Consider the following 26,900-nt stretch of genomic DNA (forward strand, 5'->3'; position numbering starts at 1 on the left):
TGGCTAAGAAAACAGAAGCAGGTACTGAAAAGGTATTCTGCAGCCGGAAGCGGCCTCTGTCTTCCGGTTCCTGTGGGTGGGGCTGGGGTTCCTTTGGTTTTGACCAGAACACTTCTCCACCGGGGGCCAGGCTCAGCTTTGCTTTGCAGTAGCTCGGTTACTGTACAGGAGCAAGATTTAACTTCACAGAGGTGCTCTGCTGGGTTGCTCTCTCGTCGGTTAGGACTCCGGACTTTACATCCGAGAGCCTCTCTCCTGAAGAATCTGGAAGGGGAAGGTGGGGGAGAGGGCTGAGGCTTGGAGGCTGGATGCAGACTGCTTTTGGGCGGCGGATGCTTACCAGACCGCCAAGGGAAGAGAAAGAGACCCGGAGCCGCTTTCCACTGGACCCCGTGGAGCAGCACGACAATCCGTTACCCCAGGAAGCCAGGCAACCGCCCCTGAAGCACTGCAGTTGTAAAAGACTTTTGCTGAACACGGCCAGGCCTAAGTTTATGTGCTGTTGGACCACTTCCCCTGTGAGAAAGGACACGGTCCGGGCTCACCACATATTGATGATTTAGAAGCATGTATGTGTGTCTGTGTACGAGGGGGCACAGTGGAGGAAAAAAGATAACAGTGTGCAACCATTTTCCAGTAACTTCAGGGCGTCAGGGGGTGGGGGGAATCACAAAGGTAACCAAACACCTTTTCTCTTGAGATGGCAGAGAAAGAGAGAGAGAGAGGACAGTTTCAAAATATAAAGGTAAAATACTTTCCAATTTTGAGTTTCAGAATTCTCACCTTATAGTAATTAATGGCCATAAGCTTTTTCATTGATTTGACAGAGGCTGGGAAAAGACTACCCTATTTTGGTTCACGTGTCCTAACTAAAAGCCTCTGTCACTGCTCCAAAATTCCTGATTTAATTTACAACAGTCAGGGGCTCCCCTGGTGGCACAGTGGATAAGAATCCGCCTGCCAGTGCAGGGGACACAGGTTCGTTCCCTAGTCTGGGAAGATCCCACGTGCCACGGAGCAACTAAGCCCGTGCGCTACAACTACTAAGCCTGCGCTGTAGGGCCCGCGAGCCACAACTACTGAAGCCCGTGCGCCTAGAGCCCGTGCTCTGCAACAAGAGAAGCCACAACAATGAGAAGCCCGCACACTGCAACGAAGAGTAGCCCCCGCTCGCCGCGACTAGAGAAAGCCTGCGTGCAGCAACAAAGACCCAACACAGCCAAGAAAAAAAAAATTACAACAGTCAAAAGGCCAAAATGAAGGGGAAATGCAAAACTGGCTTGAGAAGGAAAGGGAAGAACCTGTGAGCAACAGTTCAGGCAAGGCCTGCACAGAAGCTGGGAGCAAAGAGTCAGAGACGAAAGTCGGTGAAGCGACTTACCTTTGCCTTCTCGCTTGGCTCAATGACAATGCCATTGGTAGAATTATTTAATTCTCTGGAGACAACACAGAGGAATTCTGCCTGATCCTCATTTCCATAGTTATAGGAAGATCCGATGCTGATTAGCTGATAAAACAAGAATATGGCGAACATACAAATAGTGATCTTAAAATATTTAAGTGCCACACAAATCAAACCTTCCTCCTCATCGAACTTTTGTTTTGCTTCTCAAAGGATGAAGAATTCTCTGGGTCTATCAAGGCCCCAGGGGATAACTGGATCTCAGGTGTTCACCAGGCTTCCCCAGAGAAAAGTGTGAGTTCTGCCACTGTCCCCTCACCCAAGCACTTGAAACAGTGCCAAAGGCAGCAGCCAGGATTGATACGGTCACATTATTCCTTCTAGCAAACATTGAGGGGAAATAGAATGCTTCTGTGAATGAAAACGGACACTTGCTTCAGCCAAAACACCTACACAGAGCTGGCTCATCTTTAAGCAGAAGTCCTAGACAGGAGACTGGTGCTCGGGAGGCTCTGGAAAGCACCACGCGAGAGTCACTCAACAGCTACTCTAAGCCAAATGCTGCTGGGACTTCTAACCTTTTTGGTGAATTGAACTCAGGCTCTAGTCTAAAGAGGAAATACAGATGCAGAGAGGGAGAAGCTGAGCCCGAGGGTGTGGTCATCCTGGCAAGTCCGCAAGGCCTCAAGTCGGAAGACCATGACTGACTTGCTGTATGACCGGGCTGCAGACACCTCAGCTTTCCTGGGCCTTAACTTCCTCCTCCGTGTAATGGAGTCAAAGGGAGCAGACTTGGTCCTCCCACAGCACATCAATAAGATGAGAAAAACAGGATAAATTATTCATTAGTTTCACAAAGAACAGTTTAAAAAAAATTGTTATAGGGACTTCCCTGGTGGCACAGTGGTTAAGGATCCACCTTCCAAGGCAGGGGACACAGGTTCAATCCCTGGTCCAGGAAGATCCCACGTATTGCGGAGCAACTAAGCCCGTGTGCCACAACTACTGAGCCTGAGCTCTAGAGCCTGCGAGCCACAATAAAGAGTAGCCCCGGCTCGCCGAAACTAAAGAAAGCCCGAGTGCAGCAATGAAGATCCAATGCAGCCAAAAATAAATAAATAAATTTTTATTTAAAAAAAAAAAAGTTGTTATAATATCCTTTGTCTTTGAAACTTTATACCAGGGAAAAAATACTTCTGGAGTGGAAGTATGGTGACATTTTGAACAAGAACACCTGAACAAGAACTAGGCTGACACATACAGGTAGCACTGATTCTGCAGTGGAGCTAAGTGTGAGGAATCATCCAGTATTGGTTCTGAAGACAGAGACACCTGTGTGTTTGATCTATAACATAATACTGTTAACACATAGAGTAACTCTTATTTAAGAAAGTAAGCTTATGGTGACAGTTCAGCCGACCTCTTAAACTCTACCTAAAAACAGGCATGATTCATTGAATTTATAACACAGTCATTCTATTCATGCTCAGCCTCCCTGTGTTTTGAAGACAACAGATGAACAATTCTGCCATCTAATGGAAGAAAGCAGTAAAATTCTGGCTCTCAGACACTGTTTTGATGCCTCGGTCACAAGCACAAAGCTAAAGAAGAGAAACCCACAGAGTGAATGGAAAGGACCTCGCCACCCTCCTTGATGTCTGATCCCTTCACATCACAGCTGTTCACTACGCCGTGCATGGGGGATGGCGCACATACTCGGAATGATGAAGATCTGACCCTGGGATAAGCAAAGGGAGGGTTGTTGCTAAACCCTAGTCTTCTTTAGCTACTTAATCTAGAATGTGTCAACAAAGCACTTTTTAAAAAAATATATCTTTATTGGAGTATAACTGCTTTACAATGGTGTGTTAGTTTCTGCTTTATAAACACAGCACTTTTGAAAGGAATCCTTCTGAGGGAAAAAAGCCCAGAGAAGCACTTTCAAGCCTAAACAAGCTGGCTGACTCTCTCTGGGCAGAACCACGCAGAAACTCTGGATACGAAGCTGGGAGACACAAGATTACCCTCAGTTCTCCCCAACTCATCACGTCTACCACGCAAAGAATCCACGCGGAGTGGCTCTTTCTCCATTTTGGAACAGGACCACACCTGGCCCCCACCCGACTCCCAGGGTGATTAACTGGCTACAGACGGCGACTGGCTCCGAGGCTGAGACACAGGACTGCTCCCACAAAAGAAACATTACCTGTTCGAATTTCCAGCCGTCAGACATAGTGGACACCATCTGCGTGAGCTCCTCTTCTTGGCACTGCAGGACTCTGTACACATGCTTCACGGGGCCCTGTGACAACCACACACAGACTCTGAGGACCGGTTTCAAGGGCACAGCAGTTTGCAGCTGCCTTGGTGAGACTCTCCAAAAAATGAAGACTGGAAAGGAGTTTGCTTGGAATTTTTTTCTTGGTGGCCACCCACTATCCCCTTTGCAAGCAGCACTGTAGTTTTTCAATAAAAACTTACCCAAGAAAGAAAATAAGGGGTCCAAGAACATGAATAAAATAAAAGAATCCTGAACTCCGGAGGGATGAATTATGTGAGTGACCATGCTGATAAACTGAAGACTTCATCTATTTCCCAAAGTAGAAAATAAGAGTGAAACTGCTCTGGACAAGAAAGCCACATTTTCTTCTTCAGTCACTATAGCTGACATACATGCTGAAAATGCAGACCATATCTTGGTTTATTCAGAATGATACCTTATATATGGGAATAATACATTAAATAGGGATCCCATAATGCACACATGTTCAAGCTATTCTACCCTCTGCTGAAGCTACCTGGAAGTGTTTCAGTGTTACATGGTAACATTCCTGTTATAGATATGCGTATAATAAAAAAATATCTGGTCTTTGTTCCTGGTTCCTTGCACAGACCTCCTAAAACCTCTGGAAACTCCTGAGTGACAGAAGTGTCTTTTGGGGACTTCCCTGGTGGTCCAGTGGGTAAGACTCCTCGCTCCCAATGTAGGGGCCCGGGTTCGATCTCTGGTCGGGGAACTACATCCCACATGCATGCCACAACTAGGAGTCCGCATGCTGCAACTAAAAGATCCCTCATGCTGCAACCAAAACAAACAAACAAACAAACAAACAAATAAACGGAGGGGAGTGTCTTTTGTATGCTAATGAGCTGGTCACCGGAAAGACTGAGGGAGTTAGAGGATTAGAACTTTCAGCCCCATCCTGTGACCCTGGGGGAAGGGGGAGGGACTACAGATTGAGTTCAATTACCAAAGGCCAATGATATAATCAACCTTCCCTACCAAATGGAACGTCCTGAAAAACTCCTAAGCGACGGGGTTCAGGGAGCTTCCAGGTCGGCAGACACATCCGTGTGTTGCGCAGCGGGGGGGTGGCGCGTGCTGATTACACGGGGACAGAGGCTCCTGTGCTCAGGACCCTTTAGGATTTCACCCCATGAATCTCTTCATCTGGCTGTTCATTTGCATCCTTCATAATAAACTATAGTAAGTAGAGCATTTCCTGATTTTCACGAGTTAGTCTAGTAAATTACTGAACGTGAAGGGGGCATTGTGGGAGCCCCCGAATTTGTCGCCAAGCCAGACAGAGTGCAGGCGGCTGGGGACCCAGACTTACGACTGGCACCTGAGACCCGTGGAGTCTGACGCTGACTCTGGGTGGTCAGGGTAAGGGCAGGATTGAACTGTTGGTCACCCAGTTGGTGTCAAAGATTCAGAGAAAGGCCATTTGCTGGCAAGACTCAACTCTCTAGAACATAAATTAGAACCTAAAGCCAAAAGGCAGAGCAACTGAAATGGATGCCCCAGACCCGTAGCACTAAGGCCCCTACACTTCATTGACACTTATGATCTGGCCCATGGGGGACGAGACGCCAGTCACGAGACAGCCAGGGTGGCTGCAGGGAGGCAAGCTTGCCAGATGGAAGTTCCAGTTCCCAGAAGGACAATTACAGGCACACAGGAGGACTCGGTATTTAGCAATCTGGGACCATTCAGTGTTGGGTGCAAAGCTGCACACTCACTGCCCATCCCAGAGGGCATAAGGCACAAACAGCAACCCAGGTTCATAACAATGACTCCTGGTCATGGAGAAAGGAGTCAGTTATGTTCAATTGGATTTTAAGGAAATACGGACTGTTTCCTTAAGAATGATGAAAACTTAACACTTTTTCAAAAGGACAAGCTGGCTTCAGCTACCTAGAAAATTCGTTTTAGAACAACTTGGGGAATACTGGATAAATAAAAGCAGCTACTGATCACCGAGTGCTACAAGCCCCAAGTGTTACACCCTTCTCTTCTAGTCTTCACTGCAGTCCTGGAAGGCAGGTGTTGGCTTCCTTCTACACATGGGACACTGGTGTTCGGAGCACAGTATCTTGCCCAAGCTGTACAGCGATTAAGTGGATTGGAGGTAGAGCTGGGACTTGAGCCCAGATCGGCCTGACAACATTATCATCTTTCTTGTATACTTTGTCCTTCTAAATGAGGTACAGCTACCATTAAACAAGGTGCTAAGGTAAAAAAAATTTTCTTCCATGTAAAATATAGGACAAATCTTCTGACAATTTCAATTACTCTAGCCATGCATTTCGGAAACAACCAGATGTTTTATATTATAAGATGTAGAGCATCCAAAAGACCTGATAGTGGCCACAGCTGTCAAAGTCCCAGGTATTTAAGGTATCTGTACTGCCTCATTTTTATTCTTCTCTTCCAAAGTAAACCATTGGTGCTCTCAAATGCACCAAGATTAATCACCTAGGAAAAAATACTACCAAGGACAGCAGAGTAATAGAATGGTGGCAGCCACTAAAAGAGATGTGAGGTCACTGAGAAAGGGCAGAGTAGGTCCCCCACATCTTGGGCTTCGCCCTATCGTCTGCCACGTGTGTCTCCTTTCAACGCAGACAAGTTAAAGGAGATAACGTGTTTGAAGGGACAGACACGGAAATCCACACTCAGTTTTAGAGCCACGTGGGACAAATGCAAAAGGGGACGTCATTGAACAACATCAAATCCATTGCCCAGAGTTCCACTAAATAAAGAGGACAGATGGAAAGATCAATTAACATCAAAAGGGTCTTGACATTCCTAGAATAAAAAGGCTTCCAACTGGGTATAAATCCACAAGCCTCAGAATCTAGAGAACTAATTAACTGCTGTCATCAAATAGAAATCTAACGATGCTCTCAAAGAATTTGCTAATGGCAAAGAACTGAGAGTGTTCAGGGGCCATGATTCGAATGGTTTCAAATGACATACTCTATGGTACCATCAATATTTATATTAAGCAATCAAAGGGGTTTTTTTGGAATGTGGAAAACTGAGGATGAGGCAATACTCTCAGAATGTCTGATCTATTAAGTATCTATAATAGTGAAAGATGCCATGTAAATATACTATGAAATGGCAGAAAGCTTGGTGACACTAGATAATATTTCATATGGTAATCTGCAAACCAAATACAAGTTCATCTTTGAACATTAAAAAGGAGACTTTCAGGGCTTCCCTGGTGGCGCAGTGGTTGGGAGTCCACCTGCCGATGCAGGGGACATGGGTTCGTGCCCCGGTCTGGGAAGATCCCACATGCCGTGGAGCGGCTGGGCCCGTGAGCCATGGCCGCTGAGCCTGCGATCCTTTCAGCCATCGGGCAGATGTAAGAGAACTAAATGAATAAGCCCTTCTTTCCACCTTTGTAAAGTGCTGGAGATAAAATGTATAAAAGAGTTCATTTTTTATCATAGGTGTCCGTTATTCATCCAGATAATTCCATTTAGAGCCAGAAAAATTTTGACATATGAAGTCTAACACAGAAAGAGCAAGGAACTATTTTTTACTTTTGAAAAGGAACATACTGCCTTCTTATTTCAAGGAAAATTCTATATTGCAATAGATTAGATCTCAGGAAAGCGACCACCACCGGTATCTGACAGGATAAGAGGCAAGTCATGCTAGAGTCCAACTCTGCCCCGTTACTGCAGCTAAACTCTCTTAAAATAGAGCCTAAATACATGAAAGGGAGTGTCTGTGTTTCTTGCTAGACTTTAAGTTTCTTGAAGGCGTGGACCTTCTCCTATCAGTTGGGGTCCCCAGGGCCTAACAGAAGCTACTGTGGCCACTTACTTAAGACACATGATGGGTGATGCGACATGAAATGAGATAAGAGTGCCTCACTGCCTTCCGTTCTGTTCTCAAACTATGTGGCAAATTCTGTTTGATTTTTGTTACCATATCTACTAAGTTAACATAAAAATCCAGACTTCAGGGCTTCACTGGTTGCGCAGTGGTTGAGAGTCCGCCTGCCGATGCAGGGGACGCAGGTTCGTGCCCCGGTCCGGGAGGATCCCACATGCCGCGGAGCGGCTGGGCCCGTGAGCCGTGGCCGCTGAGCCTGCGCGTCTGGAGCCTGTGCTCCGCAACGGGAGGGGCCACAACAGTGAGAGGCCCGCGTACGGGAAAAAAAAAAAAAAAAATCCAGTCTTCATAATAAAAAGAGAAGCTTGATAGTATTTTCTTAGAAGCATGATTCACAAGCCACTTGCAAAGTCTACGCCATGACTGGTTTCAAGAGGCTGTCAGAAGCTGGATGTGACAGGGCCACAGGCTGAAGGCTGGTCCTAATAAACAGAAGCCAACAGGCGGAAGCAAGACCTTGTTTGGTCTCCACGGGGACATGAAGGGAGACAGATACTCCGCCGGAAAGAACAGGCTCTGAACCTCAAGTGCAGTGGCTCCCCCCACTGCCAGATGGAGAGCAGCCACAACCTCCCGCTCTTCTAAGGGGACTCGGGGCTGTTTCGTCTTCTTTGTGATTTCTTCTCCTCTGTTTCCTTGTTCTGAACAAGTCTGGCAGAGTACACGCTGTCTGTCTGGCAGACGGACAGTGTTCCGCACAGAGACCTCCGGCTCTATGGGGAAAGGCAGGGCTCTGGCCAAGCAGCCCATCATCCATTTCAAATCACACCCAGACACATGGACAAAGAGAGCCACTTGGGATATCTTCCCCTTAAGAGTTCAAAACCCATTACCTGTGAAGTTCTGTTCTCGTTGTCCCGTATCCTTTCCTTAACAAGTCGCACGAGAGACGCAATGTTGTAAAACTCCGCTTCCTCCAGCACACCTAGAAGGGCCAAACTGTAGTTAGATGTGTGTCAATTCCCCAGAAAATGGCAGGAAGAGGCTGGAGTTCATGAGCTTGCTAAGGACTCCATCTTTCAAATGCAAGTCTAGTCTATCTCCTGCAGCCTGGGAAATGTTTCTTTCTGTTTGGTGTGCACCCGTGACCTTTTCCCCAACGGCAGTGAGTCAACAGCGCTCTGTTTACTCCGTTTCACCCCTGCAGTTTCCCACCCGGCACCGTCCCCTGCTCTCCCTGCACCTGCCCGTGAGCTGCAGGACACCTTTACCATATGTCACTTAGTTCCTGGAACTAGTCCCATTGGACAACTCTTGAGCTTGCAATTTCTACCTAGTTTGTCCTAAAAATGACCAAAGGTCTGTGTGTGTGTGTGTGTGTGTGTGTGTGTGTGTAAATTTATGTGGACCAAATTTAACAAGATGTTTATTATTTGAACAATATAAAAGGCAGTCATTGAAAGAATCCCATGCACAGGACTTCCCTGGCGGTCCAGTGGTTAGGACTCGGAGCTATCACTGCCATGGCCCTGGGTTCAATCCAAAAAAAAGAATCCCATGCTAAACAAAATCAAAGGTCTAAGACAGGATAACTAAATGGGATGTGTGATCCTGCGCCAGGAAAAAAATTTGCTATGAATACCATTAATGGAACAACTGATAAAATTAGAATATAAGCTATAGTTAAGGTGTTCATCAATATTAAGTTTCCTGAATTTGGTAACTGTATTGTGGTTATGTGAGAGAACGTCCTGTTCTTGAGAAATACACACTGCAGCATTAATGGGTGAAGTCTGTAACCTAGTCTCAAATAGTTCTGAAATAAAAACTAGAAGAGGGAGAGGAAAAAGAGCGGGGAGGAGGAAAGAGAGAATGAATTGTAATGCAAATATGACCAAAAAATGTTAAAAATTGGTGAATCTGGGTAAACGGAGTTCTTTGTACTATTCTTGCCCTTTTCTCTAAATTTGAAATTATTTCAAAATGAATTTTTTTAAGGCATTAGAAAAGATGCTTCAGATTCCTCTTTTCAAGAAACAAGAGTACCCATGAGTTGGTAATTGCTGAAGCTGGATGGTGGGTGGAATTTACTGCACTATTCCCATTACTCTGTATGCATTTGAAATGTTAAGGAAAAAAAAAGGGAGGGGGCATTTAAAAAAAAAGGGGAGAGTGATTCCTCTTTTGACTGGTTTTAACAGCAGTGTTCTGCAGCCACTTCATTAATTAGCACGGCCATTACAGCTTTCTCACGCAGAGCTAAAGCTCCCAGGTCAGGGTGCCCTGGCTCTAGGGAAAGGCCCCAGTCTTCAATTGAATGCCTCAGTGAGACCAAGATAGCCTTTTGTTTTTTTATTTTTATTTTTTTTTAACATCTTTATTGGAGTATAATTGCTTTACAATGGTGTGTTAGTTTCTACTGTATAACAAAGTGAATCAGCTATACGTATACATATATCCCCATATCTCCTCCCTCTTGCATCTCCCTCCCACCCTCCCTATCCCACCCCCAAGACAGCCTTTTAGAAAGATGTCTAGACCCACTTACAGTCCAAATGCTCTACAAACCAAAAAGATGAGTCAAATAACGATGCACCTGACAACGGGCTGGAGAATGAATTAGGTCAGATGCAAAAATTTACAAGGAAGCATGAGACCAGTCTTAAAAGAAATGAGGCCAAGCCTTTATTATTATTTTTTTTACAGCTGCAAGTTCAAACTAAAATTGAAAGTATGAATAGCTAAATGTCAGAGATTTGTTGCTTCAGGCTGTGGACATTCACTGCTAGTAATAAGTAAATGTAAAAAGGGGTCCTGACAATTCTGCAGGTTCAGAAAAAACTCCAAAGCTATCTCCAAAGCTGAGCTACGTAGCTTCCTTCTCCCGAAGGAGGCTGAAGGGAACCGAAAGGGGCTCCTTCAAGACCCTCTCAGACGAGACTAGGTAATTGGAGGCTCCCTATTTATTTTCGTAAAGCTTTCCTACACTATCTACTGCACACGAGCTTGATGAAAACCTCAAAACCTTGATGAAAACCTTCCCTGGCGGTCCAGTGGTTAAGACTTCTCGCTCCCAATTCAGGGGGCACGGGTTCAATCCCTGGTTGGGGAACTAAGATCCCACAGGCCGCACGGCGTGGCCAGAAAAACATAAAATAAAATAAAATCTGTGGAAAAAATAATTTCAAATCTGTGAAACAGCTTTAAAGATTTGACCTGAACTTTGAAAACGCCCAACGCAAACATCGTTCTTACCTTCTTCTGCCAACTCCTTCGTAATGATGAGCTTCCCATGGCGGAGGTAGTTCAGGATAGGACCAAAGTAGGTAGGGTCCCTGTCAATCAGATATGCCCCTGTCTCGTCCTGCCAACCAAACATAAGGGTATCATTGTGGAGCTTTCCGGCTAAGTCAGGGCAGGGTTTCCACCTCTCTGTCACAATTCACGAGTGAGCGGGCAAGTTTTGCTAGATATTTATCACAAACTATTGGCAAGAAGCCTAGTTTTATGTATCTTGTGCTTCAAGATCATTTCAGGGAGGGTGTTACAGATGTACAGTCATATTCATCATCTAGGCATTAACTTGAACTTCTAAAATTTTTATTCTGATGCAATTACCAACATTCTTCCTTTGGGATACTTGTTATAAAGAAACCGAGGAAGAAAATGCCATAGTTGCATGATCTAAATTTTTGCTTGAGATGGACATTCTGACTTCTCTATTGTCCCTGAATCACATTCCTAATTCTAAGAAAACCTCTGTTCAGTTGGCAATGCTCCAGAGCTCAGGGCCAACAACAGTGGGAGTCTGCATTGGCAGCTGTAACTCACACACTCCAGATCTGTGCCCACAGGAAGCTTGGCAAAGCCAGGACTTGGCTCTGAGCAGTTTTAATCCTACTCATCTTTACAGTAAAGGGAACAAGAAGAAACTGGCTTCTACTGCAACAAGGAAAATTCGGGGTAGATCAAATAATTCCTTTAGAATAAGCAAGGTTTTGGAAACTCTTTAAAGTTAGGGCAGGACAGGTTTCCTTCAATCTGAGATTTATTACAGGAGAGGCAGGAGATGAATAAATGAAATCAACCAATGTTTACCCAACCCTAGCTCTGTTGCAAGGTAACAGCTAAGTGCTCTATGGGATACAAGGCGCTGTAAGCAATGATCAATGTTTTTAAGTCGGAAACTAAAAGATGAACGTGTAAAGTTAAAAAAACAACTCAGACAACAGCTCAAACTGAAAACGGGTTAGGCGTCTTGTCACCTCTCAACTCTCTGGTTAGCAGCCATGCATCTTGCCCAACAGCACTCTCTGGGTTTCATTTTCCCTGGTCTTAACGGGTCAGCTGAGGTTTGCACTGGCAAATGACCACCTCTTTCCAAGGAACGTATCTGATCTCAAATATCGACCTAAAACAATGACAGTTACCAGATAGGAGCTCAGGGACCAGGACCACAGGAAAGAAGTATGATATCATGAGAAGCACTTCCTGCAGCTGTCGAAGCCATCATCAGACCCAGGCTTTCACCCAACTTGGCAGAGGGGTCCGAGAGGAAGTCTGAGAAAGCTACAAAGATGCCTTAGCTCACCCTGACCCAGTTCTGGATGCATCTGGCACAGGCGGTGAGGGGCTGACGAGGAGCCAGGGGAAAACTCATGCAGACCTGAGGGGCTGGGATGAGAGGTGCAGAGAGGAATACGGAGAAGGGGTGTGGAGTGGGTTCTCGTGGGTGAAGGTGGGCACAGTGTGGGGAAGGAGCCGCTGAGAACGAAGGGTGGCGTCAGAGAGAAAGCCCGCGTGCGCCCGAGGATGGGGGAGAATAGCCCCGGGGGTTAGCCTGGCGGGGAAAGAGGAGGAGGAGGGGGTCCCGGCCCGAGGTGCCCGCCAGTGAGAAGCGTGTTGCAGGAATCGGGGGACAAGCCTAGGAGGAAGGAGGGGGTCTGAAAGCCGGGGGCGCGCCCGAGGGCGGGGCACACCTTGTCTGAGTCCAGCTCCGGGTCCTCCTGGCAGCAGAGGCGGCAGAGAAAAGACTTGGGCTCCCGGCCTAGGGTCTGCCTGGTGGTCACGAAGTAGGTGCCGCCCACGTTCAGCCGGACCCAGCGGGCGGCTCCACCGCCCCCTGCCCGCTCGGGCGGTCCGGGACCCGGCTCCAGCGGCTGCGCGGCGGCGGTGGGCTGGCGGCCGTACCCGCGGGGCGTTGGGCCAGCAGGGCGAGGGCTGGGGGGCCCGCGACCCGGGCCGCCCCCGTCGCCCAGCCCACTCCCGCCACCCCCTCCCAGCCCCGCCATCGCCGGGTCCAGTTGCAGCTCCGCCATCTTGGGCTGCCACCGCCGCCGCCGCTGCCCGCGCGCCGCCGGGCCGGCCCATCTCTTGGCAGGGAGAGCCGGGCCGGCCCATCGGCGGGGGAGGGGCCGGCGGAGAGGGACGGGAGCGCCCCCAACCAGCTCCCGGGGACTCTGGCAGTAGAGGCTAGGCGCCCGCCTTCGGGGACGGGACTTCCGGAACCAACCCCCATCGCTATTGGCTGACCTGAGAAATAGGGCCCGCCCCCTTGGCTTTGGGGCTGGCTGAGGGGAGGCTTTCCGGGTGACCCACTTCCGTTCCTTGGTGCTGTGGACTGTGGGCCGCCGGGGTCGGTGAAGGTGAGTGAGGTTTGGGTCCTTAGGTCCGACCCCAGCGGGTTCCTCTGCTCTGCCGCCTGCAAACCTCGGCCCGACCCTTGTCGCGCCCCTACCGAGGACGCCGGGCCCTGCGGTTGCCCCGCTGGCAGAGTGTCCCTGCTGTAGCTGCTGCTCCGCGCTCCCTTCCTTTCCCCTCCCCCGAGCGCGAGGTCGCAGGGGCCAGTCTGTGACCCCACCGCCTCTGACTTAGGCGCTTCCACTAACCTTGTCTCGTCCAGCCCGACCCCAGCCTGGCCGACTTCAGTAGTCCGGTTTGGAGGCTGCGGAAACGTTGCCGGGAGATAGTTTTAGCTTGCTGAGTGACACCCAGCAGGCTGGAGGGCTGTGCCCTTCCCTCCTCCTGAAGGTTTCAGCATTCGAGCGTGTGGAGCTTTCAGAGCTTCTCAAGTGCAGGGTTCATTTACCGATTCAGCAAATATTCACTGAGCACCTCCTGTGTGCAAGATCTGTTCTAGGCGCTGGGGATTCAGCAGTAAATAAAAGACAGCAATCCATTTATGAAGCCTATTTTCTGTGCTTGGAAAAGTCTCTGTAAGGGCGCTTATTTTTCTGGTGTATTTAAAGGTCACCTGCCCCTCACCTCCACTCCAGGAAACATAAGCTATCCTGAGAGTGAAAGGAAGCGGCAGGTGTTGGACGAGTGTCTTGAGATCCTGGGGAAGATTTCTTCCATCTTCCTTGTGATCCACCCCATAACTTGTAAAGACCTTTGACATTTCAGTCTTTTTCCTAATGTTTGACATTGATCTTATTTAGTTTAAGTTGACTATTTTCCCATATTCTATCCTGGTTTTTTTTTTAAAAAATGGCTGTAATCACTTTCCATTTTCTCTCACATTCACACATGTATTTAATACCTTTTTTAAGCGTATTGCCAGTATACTCAGGGTATGTGCTAACACTGCAGGGGATCGTCAGACATGAATAGGAAGGTGCAGGTGTATTACTAATCTGACAGGGAGCGGGTAGAGAGCCCCTTAAGTTTGTATAAGATTGTAGGGCAAATTGATGTGCACAATTACATCTGATATATATATATTTTTTTTAAATTAATTAATTTATTTATTTTTGGCTGTGTTGGGTCTTCGTTTCTGTGCGAGGGCTTTCTCTAGTTGTGGCAAGCGGGGGCCACTCTTCATCGCGGTGCGCGGGCCTCTCACTGTCGCGGCCTCTCTTGTTGAGAGCAGACGCGCAGGCTCAGTAGTTGTGGCTCACGGGCCTAGTTGCTCCGCGGCATGTGGGATCTTCCCAGACCAGGGCTCGAACCCGTCTCCTCCTGCATTAGCAGGCAGATTCTCAACCACTGCGCCACCAGGGAAGCCCTACATCTGATATTTTTAACAGCCTTCTTAGGTAAGCAGGACTATTATCCCCATTTTTCAGGTAATGAAATTTTGGTCGAGAGTCTGCCCTATTTAACTAAGCCTTGTTGAAATGGGGGTATGTGTCAGGTTCTGTGCACTGGAGAATCAGTGAATAAAACGCAAACTGAGTGGAAATGCATTTAAATTATTTTATGTAATGCATGACTATTGCATTACCAGTATTTCCAGAGGTACATGGAGTGCAAACACTAGAGAACTGGGCTTTGATAAGTTAGGAGTTGGGGAATAGAGGGAGGACCATCTAGAGGGGAGAGAATATATTTATATGCCAGGTTGCACACCTTGAATTTGAAAAGGTAAATTGTCCTCCTCTTCTGATTTAGTAATCCTAATTCCTTTAGTTGACAGATATACCCACTCATATGATGCTGATCTATTTCTGAAATACCTGAATATTTCTAAGATGCCCTTCAGATGATTCTCTCCAAGAGCCCTGTTTTGATCTGACCAGTTTTATTTTCTAGGATCTCTAGATGGCTGGACGGAAACTTGCTCTAAAAGCCATCGACTGGGTAGCTTTTGGGGAGATCATACCCCGCAACCAGAAGGCTGTTGCTAACTCCCTGAAATCCTGGAATGAGATCCTCACCTCCAGGTCAGTACCTTGCTGAGAGGGAGCCTCTTAACCTGTCACTTAATGTGGAAACAAAATGTGCTTTGGAATTGCACATGAATTTTTGATGTTCTTCCGGCAGAAAGTATAAAGAAATCCATGCATTTTCCAAATACAAGTAATTTTTTTGCATTCCTTTGATCTCCCTCCAAGGGAAGAGTGTGATGATAGCCCCAGGCCATAGGAATAAGGAACAGGGAAATTGCTGTGTGAATTTTTTGTTACTCATGGAACAATCTTTTTTTTTTTTTTTTTTTTTTTTTTTTTTTTTTTTTTTTTTTTTTTTGCGGTATGCGGGCCTCTCACTGTTGTGGCCTCTCCCGTTGCAGAGCACAGGCTCCGGACGTGCAGGCCCAGCGGCCATGGCTCACGGGCCCAGCCGCTCCACGGCATGTGGGATCTTCCCAGACCAGGGCACGAACCCGTGTCCCCTGCATCGGCAGGCGGACTCTCAACCACTGCGCCACCAGGGAAGCCCTCATGGAACAATCTTAACTTTTGCTTTTCTACGTGATCAGGTTGGCCGCTCTGCCTGAGAAGCCACCTGCTATCGACTGGGCTTACTACAAGGCCACTGTGGCAAAGGCTGGCTTGGTGGATGACTTTGAGAAGAAGGTGAGACTTCAGGCAACTAAAGATCTGGTCTTGTAACACGTCCTGCTTGGGGAGCAGGACGGTGGACAACTACACGTGCAGGATGACAGGGAGGAAAGAGGGGTGGAATTAACACCCAGAATCCAAAGGAGGCTCAGGAGAGATGGGTGTGGCCAGAGGTCTTGTGATGATAGATTTAAATGGTAAATAGGTGCAGAGACTTCAGGGTCTCTTCATTCAGCAGGTTTCTTATCCAAGGAAACAGTATGGCAGAGCCTTAACCTGGGAGCCAGAGGGCTCTTGAGTTGGACGTTTCTGCCCAACTCTGAGTTCCTTCTTAGCTCCCCACCTGTCTCCTTTTAGAACAAATGTAACATTATTTTTCTACCCTTTTACTGTTTTCCTCTTTTCTCTGCTGTCTTTTTTACTGTCCCTTGTAGCTGTGATCTCTTGCTCACCTATCCTCTTCTGATGTTAAATTTCAACATCCGTAGTTTGTTTGTTGATTCAGCAGTTGCTTATTGAGGGCCCACTCTGCCATGTGCAGTGCTAAGTGATGGGGCTTCAACACTAAGCTGTCTTCTAAGGAGACCATCTCCTCCATCTCCATTATGCAAACATGACTTATGCCAGTCCACTACGGTTTCTTTTAAAAGAGAAATCAGGGGACTTCCCTGGCGGTCCAGTGGTTAGGACTTTGTACTTCCACTGCAGGTGGCACAGGTTCAATCCCTGGTCAGGGAAGTAAGATCCTGCATGCCAAAAATAATAATAATAATAAATAAATTTTTTTAAAAAGATGAAAATCGAAGAGATTTTATATATTTATCATTAGAGAGCATTGTTACACTGTAATAAGTAATACTGAACCATAGTGTAGTGAAACCCAAAGTAATACATTAGTAAAAAAACAATAATTTTCTAAACCTGTGATCTGGGTAATACAGAGTTGCTACTCAAAATCTAATAAAGGGCTTCCCTGGTGGCGCAGTGGTTGAGAGTCCGCCTGCCGATGCAGGGGACGCGGGTTCGTGCCCCGGTCCGGGAGGATCCCACATGCCGCGGAGCGGCTGGGCCCGTGAGTCATGGCCGCTGGGCCTGCGTGTCCGGAGCCTGTGCCCCGCAACGGCAGAGGCCGCAACAGTGAGAGGCCCACGTACCGCAAAAAAAAAAAAAAAAAAAAAAAAAAAAAAAAAAAAAAAAAAAAAAAAATCTAATAAAGCTCTTACTTTCTATTGTGAATTATAGAACACTATTTTTTTTTGGCTGTGTTGGGTCTCTGCTGCTGTGCGCGGGCTTCCTCTAGTCGCGGCGAGCGGGGACTACTCTTCATTGCGGTGCGCAGGCTTTTCATTGCGGTGCGCAGGCTTCTCATTGCGGTGGCTTCTCTTGTTGTGGAGCAAGGGCTCTAGGCGTGCAGGCTTCAGAAGTTGTGGCATGTGGGCTCAGTAGTTGTGGCCCATGGGCTCTAGAGCGCAGGCTCAGTAGTTGTGGCTCACGGGCTTAGTTGCTCCGCGGCATGTGGGATCTTTCCAGACCAGGGATCGAATCCGTGTCCTGTGCATTGGCAGGCGGATTCTTAACCACTGAGCCACCAGGGAAGTCCTAGAACGCTACTTTTTATAAAGCCATATGTTTTAGGGAAACTTAGGAGTGACATAGAACTGATAAATGTGTAAAGTAAATTTTGCTGGACTTTTGTATATAATCATCTCTAGACCTCTGGACATTGAGGATTCATTATGCTGTGGTCAACTTCAAATACTTTCCAATTCCAAATATCTCAATGAATGAGCCTTGTCTTTTACAAATATATGCCGAGCTGGGCAACATCAATGGATTTTCTAAAAATAATGTAAACGTCTTCTGTTCAATGTTGTTTGAGTGCAATAAAATGCAGAATTCTTAAAAAAAAAATCAGAATTTCTTTAGAACTGCAGGGTTCTTTGAGGTCATCAAGTCCAACTCTCTTTATCAAGTGAAGAAACTGAAGCTCATTGTAATAAAGAATTGTCCAAGGTCTCCAGTTAGTTAGTGATGGGGCAGAGAAGAACCTTGAGCTTCCATTGGTAGTCTAGCACCCTTTCCACTACGACGCCCTAGATGCATGCTGGTTTCCTCCCCGAATGGAGAATGTGTTTTTATATGCTCTATTACGATTAGCAGCTTTGAGCCCTTTTGGGGGGGCTCTTGGTTATATTAACGACAACTCACTGTCACTGTTTTGTAGTTTAATGCCCTGAAGGTTCCTATGCCAGAGGATAAATATACTGCCCAGGTGGATGCTGAAGAAAAAAATGATGTAAGTATTTGAGGCTCTTATTTATTCTAAAATTCTCTTAATTCCTGACAGTTCTGTTTCTTCCTAGTAAGGTTAAGGTGGAGTGACTTTAAAGGATCAATAAAAAGGAATGAACTATTAATAAACGCAGTAACATGGATGAACCTCAAAATAATTCTGTGAGTGAAAGAAACCAGCAAAGGAGTACATACTGTACGATAACATTTCTATAAACAGAATTTCTCCCTTCTCTTAAAAGGTGAAAATTTGTGCTGAGTTTGTGTCTCTCTCTAAGACCAGGATTGAGGAATACGAGAAAGAGGTAAGGATGAGCCTTGGCCTTTGCCTATATTTCCTCTCTTTCACGGCCACACATTATTCACCTAGTGGGGGTAACCTGCCTTGGATTCTTTTTTGCATCTCTGCAGCCCTATTTATCTTAACCCAGTTCCCGTCTCTTTCTAGCTGGAGAAGATGAAGAACATAATTCCATTTGATCAGATGACCATTGAGGACTTGAATGAAGTCTTCCCAGACACCAAATTAGATAAGAAGAAGTATCCCTACTGGCCTCACCAGCCAATTGAGCAATTGTAAACTTGAGTCTGGGAGAAAGCTCTGGCCCTTGAATTATAAACTCTGGACATTAAAAATAATTATATAGTGCTGTGTGTGTCTGTTCCTTTGCGGGTGAGATAGTTAAACTCTGGAGTTACCTCACTGGGAGCGGAGTTTTTGTTAAAATGGAAAGGTATGCCCATAGGTGTGTGCTGTTGCCTAATGGTGAGGGCCTGTAGGAGCCAATTACTGAGCCCCCAGGGCTGCTGAAATTGTACCAAATAACAGTAGGGTCGATGACAGTGTTTTTCACTGGAATATGGTAAAGAGGAATCATTATCTACTGATTGCCTTGAACTTTCTCTTTGCTTTCAAACCACTGATTCCTAGGGAGTGCTTCCTGCTCCGTGTCCATCAGTAAGTCACATGCAGGTGTAACAGCAGGGCGAGTAGCAGCAGGGATCTACTTTTCTGTGCTTCAGCTCTTCAGTTTAAATGTGCTATAAAAAGAAATTTTGTCACAAAGTTAAAACCTGTTAGAGCTTTGTATATGAACATAGGAAATTATTTTAATTCCATCGTTTCATTTAAAAAGATCCTAGTATAGGGCTTCCCTGGTGGCGCAGTGGTTGAGAGTCCGCCTGCCGATGCAGGGGACGCGGGTTTGTGCCCCAGCCCGGGAGGATCCCACATGCCGCAGAGCGGCTGGGCCCGTGAGCCATGGCCGCTGAGCCTGCGCATCTGGAGCCTGTGCTCCGCAACGGGAGAGGCCACACCAGTGAGAGGCCCACGTACCGCAAAAAAAATCCTAGTATTGATTGTAGTTAGCAGGACTCCTGAGCAATGCCAGGAAATGTAGGTGGTTTAAAGTAAGATGAGGTGGTGGGAAAAGTTGTATTGCCCTTGAAGTCAGAGGACCTGGTATGCCTATTGCTTATGCCTGCCCTTGGCCATTTAGTTGCTGGTTCTAGACTAATCGTTTACCATCTTGGGACTTTCCTTTTCTCATTTACAAACATGACAATTGTAATGAGAATTAAATGAGATAACCTGGGAAGTTTCTTGGTAAGAAAGTGATCTAAGCAAAGGCATCTGGCTTGACATGGCTTGATATGGCTTGAATCCTGTAGGAAAAACCTACCGAGGGGCTTCCCTGGTGGTGCAGTGGTTAGGAATCCGCCTGCCAATGCAGGGGACACGGGTTTGAGCCCTGGTCCGGGAAGATCCCACATGCCGCGGAGCAACAAAGCCCGTGCGCTACAACTACTGAGTCTGTGCTCTAGAGCCCGTGAGCCATAACTACTGAACCCGCACACCTAGAGCCTGTGCTCCGCAACAAGGGAAGCCACCACCTGCACACCACAACAAAGAGTAGCCCCCATTCACCATAACTAGAGAAAGCCCATGTGCAGCAATGAAGTCCAAAAAAAAAAAAAAAAAACCTACCAGGGGAAGGGTAATGTGCACAGGCCAATAATTTTGTGACACTTCTGCCAGAGATTCCAGAATTTACTGGAGAAGATCAACAGTTGCTGATAATGCTCAAAATAATGTAGTCTTAAAGGACATAAGCAGAGGAAGCCTGGGGCACCATCACCCCTAATTTGTAGGGCAGGGGCTAGGCCAAAGGTAAACTGTAATTGAGGGGCGAGGCATGTTCCACTTAGAGCTGCTTTAGTCGTAACATAATCTGATGTTCAGCAGTACTGCCAGAAAGACTTTAATGCACAAAACGAGTACCATTCGCTCCCTGCCCCCAGGCTGTGAATCATTGAACTGGCACCCAGCCATCCAGCTGAAGATACAGGGATTCAGACAAGTGAAAACATGGGAATCTTAGAAAAAGCCATTGAGTTTGCTTTTGGAGTGTGGTTAGAACGTGTGTTCAAGGGAAGAAGCAATATGAGTCCTGTGAAAGTTTTGTAACATAAAGGGAGGGGTCCCTAGCACTTGAGGGAGAGCCTTTGGAAGACTCACAGGAAGAAACAACAGTGAAAAACTGACAACGTGCTCTCAGTCCAAGGCATTTAGGAAGGATTGGGGCACTTTTAAGTTTTCTATCCTGAATCGTTTGAAGGTTTTGCATTGAGCATGCATTGATTTTACATTAAAAATAATCACTAGTAAAATAGGATTATGCTTTTCAAATCACAAGAGAGAAAAGTACATCCTATACAGCAAAAGTTAAAGAAATCAGCAAAAACGTAAGTAGCATAAATACAGAACCAAACATACTTAGGATGATTATGGATCAGTAAAGACCCCTATTAGAAGACAATAATTCAAACTGGGTCAGCTAAAATCTAACTACAAGCTGTCCATCCTTTAAAAAAAAAGGTAATTCCCTGGTGGTCCAGTGGTTAGGACTCGGAGCTTTCACTGCTGGGCTGGGTTCAGTCCCTGGTGGGGGAACTAAGATCCCACAAGCAGAGGCGTGGCCAAAGAAAAAGTTAAAGAAGGATACATTGGCTATATCAAGGGTTCCAACTCCTTACTCTAAAAACTGGCATTGAAGGAAAAAAAATACGCATTTATGCTGCTTTAATTTAAACAATGGTATTTCAGGATAAACTAATAGACCTAGTTAATGATAGTTCTTTACAAACTATGTGGAAAGAAAGCAACATTGGAAAAAGCACTATTTTGTAATCCCTAATGAAATACAGTTGACCCTTGAACAACACGAGTTTGAACTGCATGGGTCCATTTATATGTGGATTTTTTTCAATAAATACATACTACAGAACTACACCATAAAAGGTGGGTTGAATCCAAGCTTGGTTGAATCTGTGGGTGGGTAGGGCCAAGTGTAAACTTAGATTATTTGATAGAGGAGGGTCAGCAACCCTAATCTGCAAGTTGTTCAAGGGTCAACTGTAGTTTATTCAGGCAAAGATCATTAATGGATGAGACCATTATATGAAAGTTTGATGAAGCACTTGACAGTGATCAGGCTGTCACCCCTGATGCCAAGCCCATATTATGTACCTTCTGACATACTGTATTAAATACACAGCACCATTTGAAAGTATTTTTTGCCAAAAAGTTGAACCTGAATTTAAAAATCAAGGCATTAAAAGTAACTTACAACTTAGAGCTTCCCTGGTGGTGCAGTGGCTGAGAGTCTGCCTGCCAATGCAGGGGACACGGGTTCGTGCCCCGGTCCGCGAAGATCCCACATGCCGTGGAGTGGCTGGTCCCATGAGCTATGGCCGCTGGGCCTGCGTGTCCGGAGCCTGTGCTCCGCAACGGGAGAGGCCACAACAGTGAGAGGCCTGCGTACCGCAAGAAAAAAAAAAAAAGTAATTTCCAATTTAGAAGAAATATCTGGGATAGAGGAACAAGTTAAATGACACCACAAAGAAGATAAATCCAAAATGTGGGACATTTTACGGGAAATCTGACTTTTTGTTTTTCAACATGTCAATGGCATGGGGCAGGAGAGGAGGGAAGGGGGGGCAGCTTTAGGTTAAAAAGCGACCCAGCATCCAAATCCTGTGTGTTTGGACCTTATTTGGATCCTGATTTGCACCAATCAACTGTAAAAAGATAATTAAGAGATGACTATTGAAGTATGTAGGGATAAAACGATGTGATGTCTGGGATTGCTTTAAAATACTTAAGAAAGGGCTTCCCTGGTGGTGCAGTGGTTAAGAATCCACCTGCCAATTCAGGAGACACGGGTTCGAGCCCTCATCCGGGAAGATCCCACATGCCGCAGAGCAACTAAGCCCGTGCGCCACGACTACTGAGCCTGTGCCCTAGAGCCTTCGAGCCACAGCTACTGAAGCTGCGCCTAGAGCCCGTGCTCCACAACAGCAGAAGCCACCGCAGTGAGAACCCGCGCACAGCAACAAAGACCCAACGCAGCCATAAATAAAATAAAAATACTTAAGAAAAGGACTTCCCTGGTGGTGCAGCGGTTAAGAATCCACCTGCCAATGCAAGGTACATGGGTTCAAGCCCTGGTCCGGAAGATCCCACATGCCGCGGAGCAACTAAGCCCGTGCGCTACGACTACTGAGTCTGCATTCTAGAGCCCGCGAGCCACAAGGACTGAAGCCCGCGTGCCTAGAGCCCGTGCTCCACAAGAGAAGCCACCACGATGAGAAGCCTGCGCACCGCAACAAAAAGTAGCTCCTCGCTCACTGCAACTAGACAAAGCCCGCGTGCAGCAACAAAGACCCAATGCAGCCATAAATAAATAAATGATTTTTTAAAAAAATACTTAAGAAAATTAAGGATAAAAGGGATTAATAGAGTGAATGCAACAAAATCTTGAATGCAACAAAATCTTGATAACTGATGGATCTAGGTTGGTTTATTTACTATTCTCAGTTTCTGGCTATGTTTGAAATTTTTCATTATAAGAATTTTTAAAGCATGGGCAAAAATGTAGATTTATAATATTACTATCTAGCAAAGTAGAATTCGAGACAAAAACATGATATGGGTCAAACGCAGCTCTTAAATAATAAAGGAAACCATTCACATGAAAAAAAATAATGATTGGAACCTTGATATACTAAAAAAAAAAATTAAAACCATATAAAACAAAAAAGTTAAAAAGAAATTTCTAGAAACATAATTTGTAAAGATTTTAACATACCTTTCTGGGCTTCCCTGGTGGCGTAGTGGTTGAGAGTCCACCTGCCGATGCAGGGGACACGGGTTAGTGCCCCGGTCCGGGAAGATCCCACATGCCGCGGAGAGGCTGGGCCCGTGAGCCATGGCCGCTGAGCCTGCGCGTCTGGAGCCCGTCCGCAACGGGAAGGGCCACAACAGTGAGAGGCCCGTGTACCGAAAAAAAAACAAAAAAACCCATACCTTTCTATTTTTGACATTTGCAAGACAAGTGAGACTAGAGCAAACTATAATAAAGACTCATTTAATAGCTTATATACTAAATTCTATGTCATACGAACAGAATAACTGGAAACCGATAACACTAGACTATAAAGAAAGCTTCAAATTAAAAAAAAAGAAGAATCTGCAGTATACATCGACTGCTCCCAGAGCAAACATTACATAAGACCAACAATTAATAGCCACAGTATAAACTACAATAAGACAAAACAATACAGAAATGCAGCCGCTTGGAAACTGAAACTCTCTCTCCTAAATCTTGGATCAATGAGAAATTAAATATGTAATTACAGAATGTTTGGAAGAAAAAATAACATGAACATTTCATATTAAAACAAAGCAAACTGATGGCATTAAATTGTGTTGTATAAAAACATTTCATTACACAATACATTTTGATTAGAGAAAAAAATCAGAAGATATAGATAAGAAAAATAGAAAATACTGAAAAAATTAATAAATTGGGTTATAAATTAATACTCTCATATTAAGTATCATAAAAAGCTAAAGAATAATTAGATCAATGGAAAAGAACAGAATGTTCAGGAAAAGTCCATACCGTATTAGGATTAAGTACAGTTTACCCCTGTACAACCAGTGTTTGAATTGCAGCTCACTTTCACACTTTCACGCAGATTTTTTGCGCTGTAAACGCTACAGGGCTACATGATCCGGGTTGGTTGAAGCTGAAGCTCGGCGGCCCTAACAACCCCCCCACCCCACCTGCGTTATTCAAGGTATATGCATATAAGTATTTACTAAATAATCTAAGTAGCATTTTGAATCATTGAGGAAAGGCACTGATCTAAGTGTTTAAATATTTGTAAAACAGGAACAGATCCTTACTTGACACTTAAAAATAAATTCCAGTTACAGATGTAAATGTTAAAAAAAAAAACCCACAAGAAACAACAGGAAAAATTGTAGGTGAATATTTATATAAGCTTCAGGTGAGAGAATTTTTCAAACACCAAAGCAGAATCCAGAAACTACAATGAAAAAAATGGATAGATTTGGGTGGGGTGGGACGGGGAGGGGGGATCAGGCACCTGGGGATCCTGCAGGCATCTTCAACTTGAGATAATCAGCCCTGAACTCATCCCTTCCCCATCTGTCTTGGGGGGGGTGGCAGCACTGTCCCCCCAAATCCTGGGCACCATCTTGGGCTCCTTGTCTCCCTCATCCCACAGCAGTTAGGAACCAGATCCACAGATTCCATTTCCTGAACATCTGTTTTACTTCCCTCCTCTTGGTGTCCCTGCTATCGCCTCCATTCATGGTTTGCTTATTTCTTCCCTGAACCATACATCTTTCCCTAAGGGGTCTCTCTGCCTGCACCCTCACCTGCCTCTAATTCATTCTTTTTTTAAAAAAATATTTATTGGAGTGTAGTTGATTTACAAGGTTGTCTCTAATTCATTCTTTTTTAAAAAAATAAATTTATTTATTTTATTTATTTATTTTTGGCTGCGTTGGGTCTTCGTTGCTGCACGTGGGCTTTCTCTAGTTGTGGCGAGCAGGGGCTACTCTTCCTTGCGGTGCGCGGGCTTCTCATTACAGTGGCTTCTCTTGTTGCAGAGCATGGGGCGTGTAGGCTTCAGTAGTTGCATCACATGGGCTTGGTAGTTGTGGCTCACGGGCTCTAGAGTGCAGGTTCAGTAGTTGTGGTGCACGGGCTTGGGTGCTCCAGGGAATGTGGGATCTTCCTGGACCAGGGATCAAACCCGTGTCTCACTAGCATTGGCAGGCGGATTCTTAGCCACCGCGCCACCAGGAAAGTCCCTCTAATTCATTCTTTACCGTGCTGCCAAGGGGATCTTTTCAAAATACAAGTATAGTTATTTTGCTCCTCTGCTTAAAACCCTCTGCCAGCAAGATCAAATGTAATTTCCTTACTCCAGGGTTCTCTCTTCGTACACTGTTCGCCTTCCTCCATTACAGCCATAGCAGATTGCTAACTGCCCCTCTCACGCGCCCCTTACCTTCAGACATTTGCGATTCCGGTTCCTCATCCTAGAAGGTTAGGAAAATCTAGAGGATTCTAGAAGATTCTCTGTTGAGTGCCAGTACTATACCTTAGTCATGTTTATATTTCCCAGGGCTTAGCACTGTGCTTGGCATTTAGAAAAATCTTAATATGAATTCCTTATGAATGAAAGAGAAGAAATGTAAGATGAAATTTGAGCCTTCAGGGGTTCACGTCTGGTAGGAGAGTATCACACAAAACCCTTGAATAATGGAGCAAACTAGTATCATAGTAAATGGTGATGACCATGACTTACAGAGCACACACTACGTTCCAGGGACTGTTCTAATCACTGAGCATAAATACTCCTCACAATAACCCCATGAAGTAGGTAGTGTGTCACCCAAGATATTAAAGAAGTCCTCTGAAGGTGACAAGATTACCAATGGTACCTGTGCCATTCTGTACCCAGAAGCCTTCTCTGACTACTCAACTAATAGTCTCCCATCACCCTCTTTATTTTGAAATCCTCCTGGTACTAGTTTACTGTCTTTTCTCTCACTTGAATGTAAACTCCATGGACGCAGGGCCTGGAGGATGGTTTTAGGAAGAACTGAAGCCTGAAGGCCAGGAGGGAAGCAGTAGCCCCAGCTTTGCAGGCTAGGCCTGTGATGCTGCAGCCACGCGGCAGGGCTTGGGAGCCAGAGAGAGCTGGAAAGTAGCATCCCTAAAACTTGGAGGCTGGCTTAGAGCAGAGAGAACAGGAAGAATTCTGGATGACTCTGGAGAAGGGAGAGAGGGATTCTGTACTTCTAGTTTGTTATTTCTTTCTCCAAAAGTACAAGGAATGGTGGTTTTTAAACTTTTTTGAGTCAAGGACTTATGAAAACCTGATAAACAATACAGCCTCTCCCCGAGTAAATACAGCATCCCCAAAGGGCACACAGTGCGATAGTCAACTTGGATGCACACCCATAGCTCCTCAGGGCTTCAAGGTAAAAAACAAAAAAATCATCCCTGGTCAGAAAAGTACAATTAAAACAAAAATTAAACATTTTACCAAAGGATAATTATATATAGATAGATAGATAGATATAGATATATACACACACGTGCACACACACACACACAGGAGAGTGTGAAAATCATAAATGTATATCTCCCTGATACTCCTTTTATTTTTATTTATTTATTTTATTTATTTTTTATTGAAATATAGTCGATTTTAAATGTTGTGTTAATTTCTGCTATACAGCAAAGTGATTCAGATATGCATATTATATATACATGTTATATATATATACACACATTCTTTTTAATATTATTTTCCATTATGGTTTAATCACAGGATATTGAGTATGGCTCCCTATGTTATACAGTAGATAATCCCTTTTTATTTTTATTTATTTTTTATT

The 26,900-nt window shown here is 45.4% G+C and overlaps 2 protein-coding genes across 2 annotated transcripts; one reads left to right on the forward strand and one right to left on the reverse strand.

The window, feature by feature from the left end:
• Nucleotides 1–234: 234 nt before the first annotated feature.
• Nucleotides 235–12,856, reverse strand: KCTD2 (potassium channel tetramerization domain containing 2; the record flags this gene model as incomplete). The annotated part of the gene is made up of 6 exons (XM_079725135.1): nt 235–264; nt 1,382–1,507; nt 3,609–3,704; nt 8,432–8,523; nt 10,794–10,902; nt 12,518–12,856. The coding sequence occupies 6 exons, from the start codon at nt 12,854–12,856 to the stop codon at nt 235–237; spliced, it is 792 nt and encodes a 263-aa protein (XP_079581261.1).
• Nucleotides 12,857–13,121: 265 nt separating this feature from the next.
• On the forward strand, nt 13,122–18,761 carry ATP5PD (ATP synthase peripheral stalk subunit d). The gene is made up of 6 exons (XM_079725633.1): nt 13,122–13,183; nt 15,072–15,202; nt 15,739–15,835; nt 18,045–18,116; nt 18,355–18,417; nt 18,561–18,761. The coding sequence occupies exons 2-6, from the start codon at nt 15,081–15,083 to the stop codon at nt 18,690–18,692; spliced, it is 486 nt and encodes a 161-aa protein (XP_079581759.1). The 5' UTR covers nt 13,122–13,183; nt 15,072–15,080; the 3' UTR covers nt 18,693–18,761.
• The last annotated feature ends 8,139 nt before the right edge of the window (nt 18,762–26,900 follow it).

The sequence above is a fragment of the Hyperoodon ampullatus genome, assembly GCF_949752795.1.
Source record: "Hyperoodon ampullatus genome assembly, chromosome: 19".
Lineage (NCBI taxonomy): Eukaryota > Metazoa > Chordata > Mammalia > Artiodactyla > Ziphiidae > Hyperoodon > Hyperoodon ampullatus.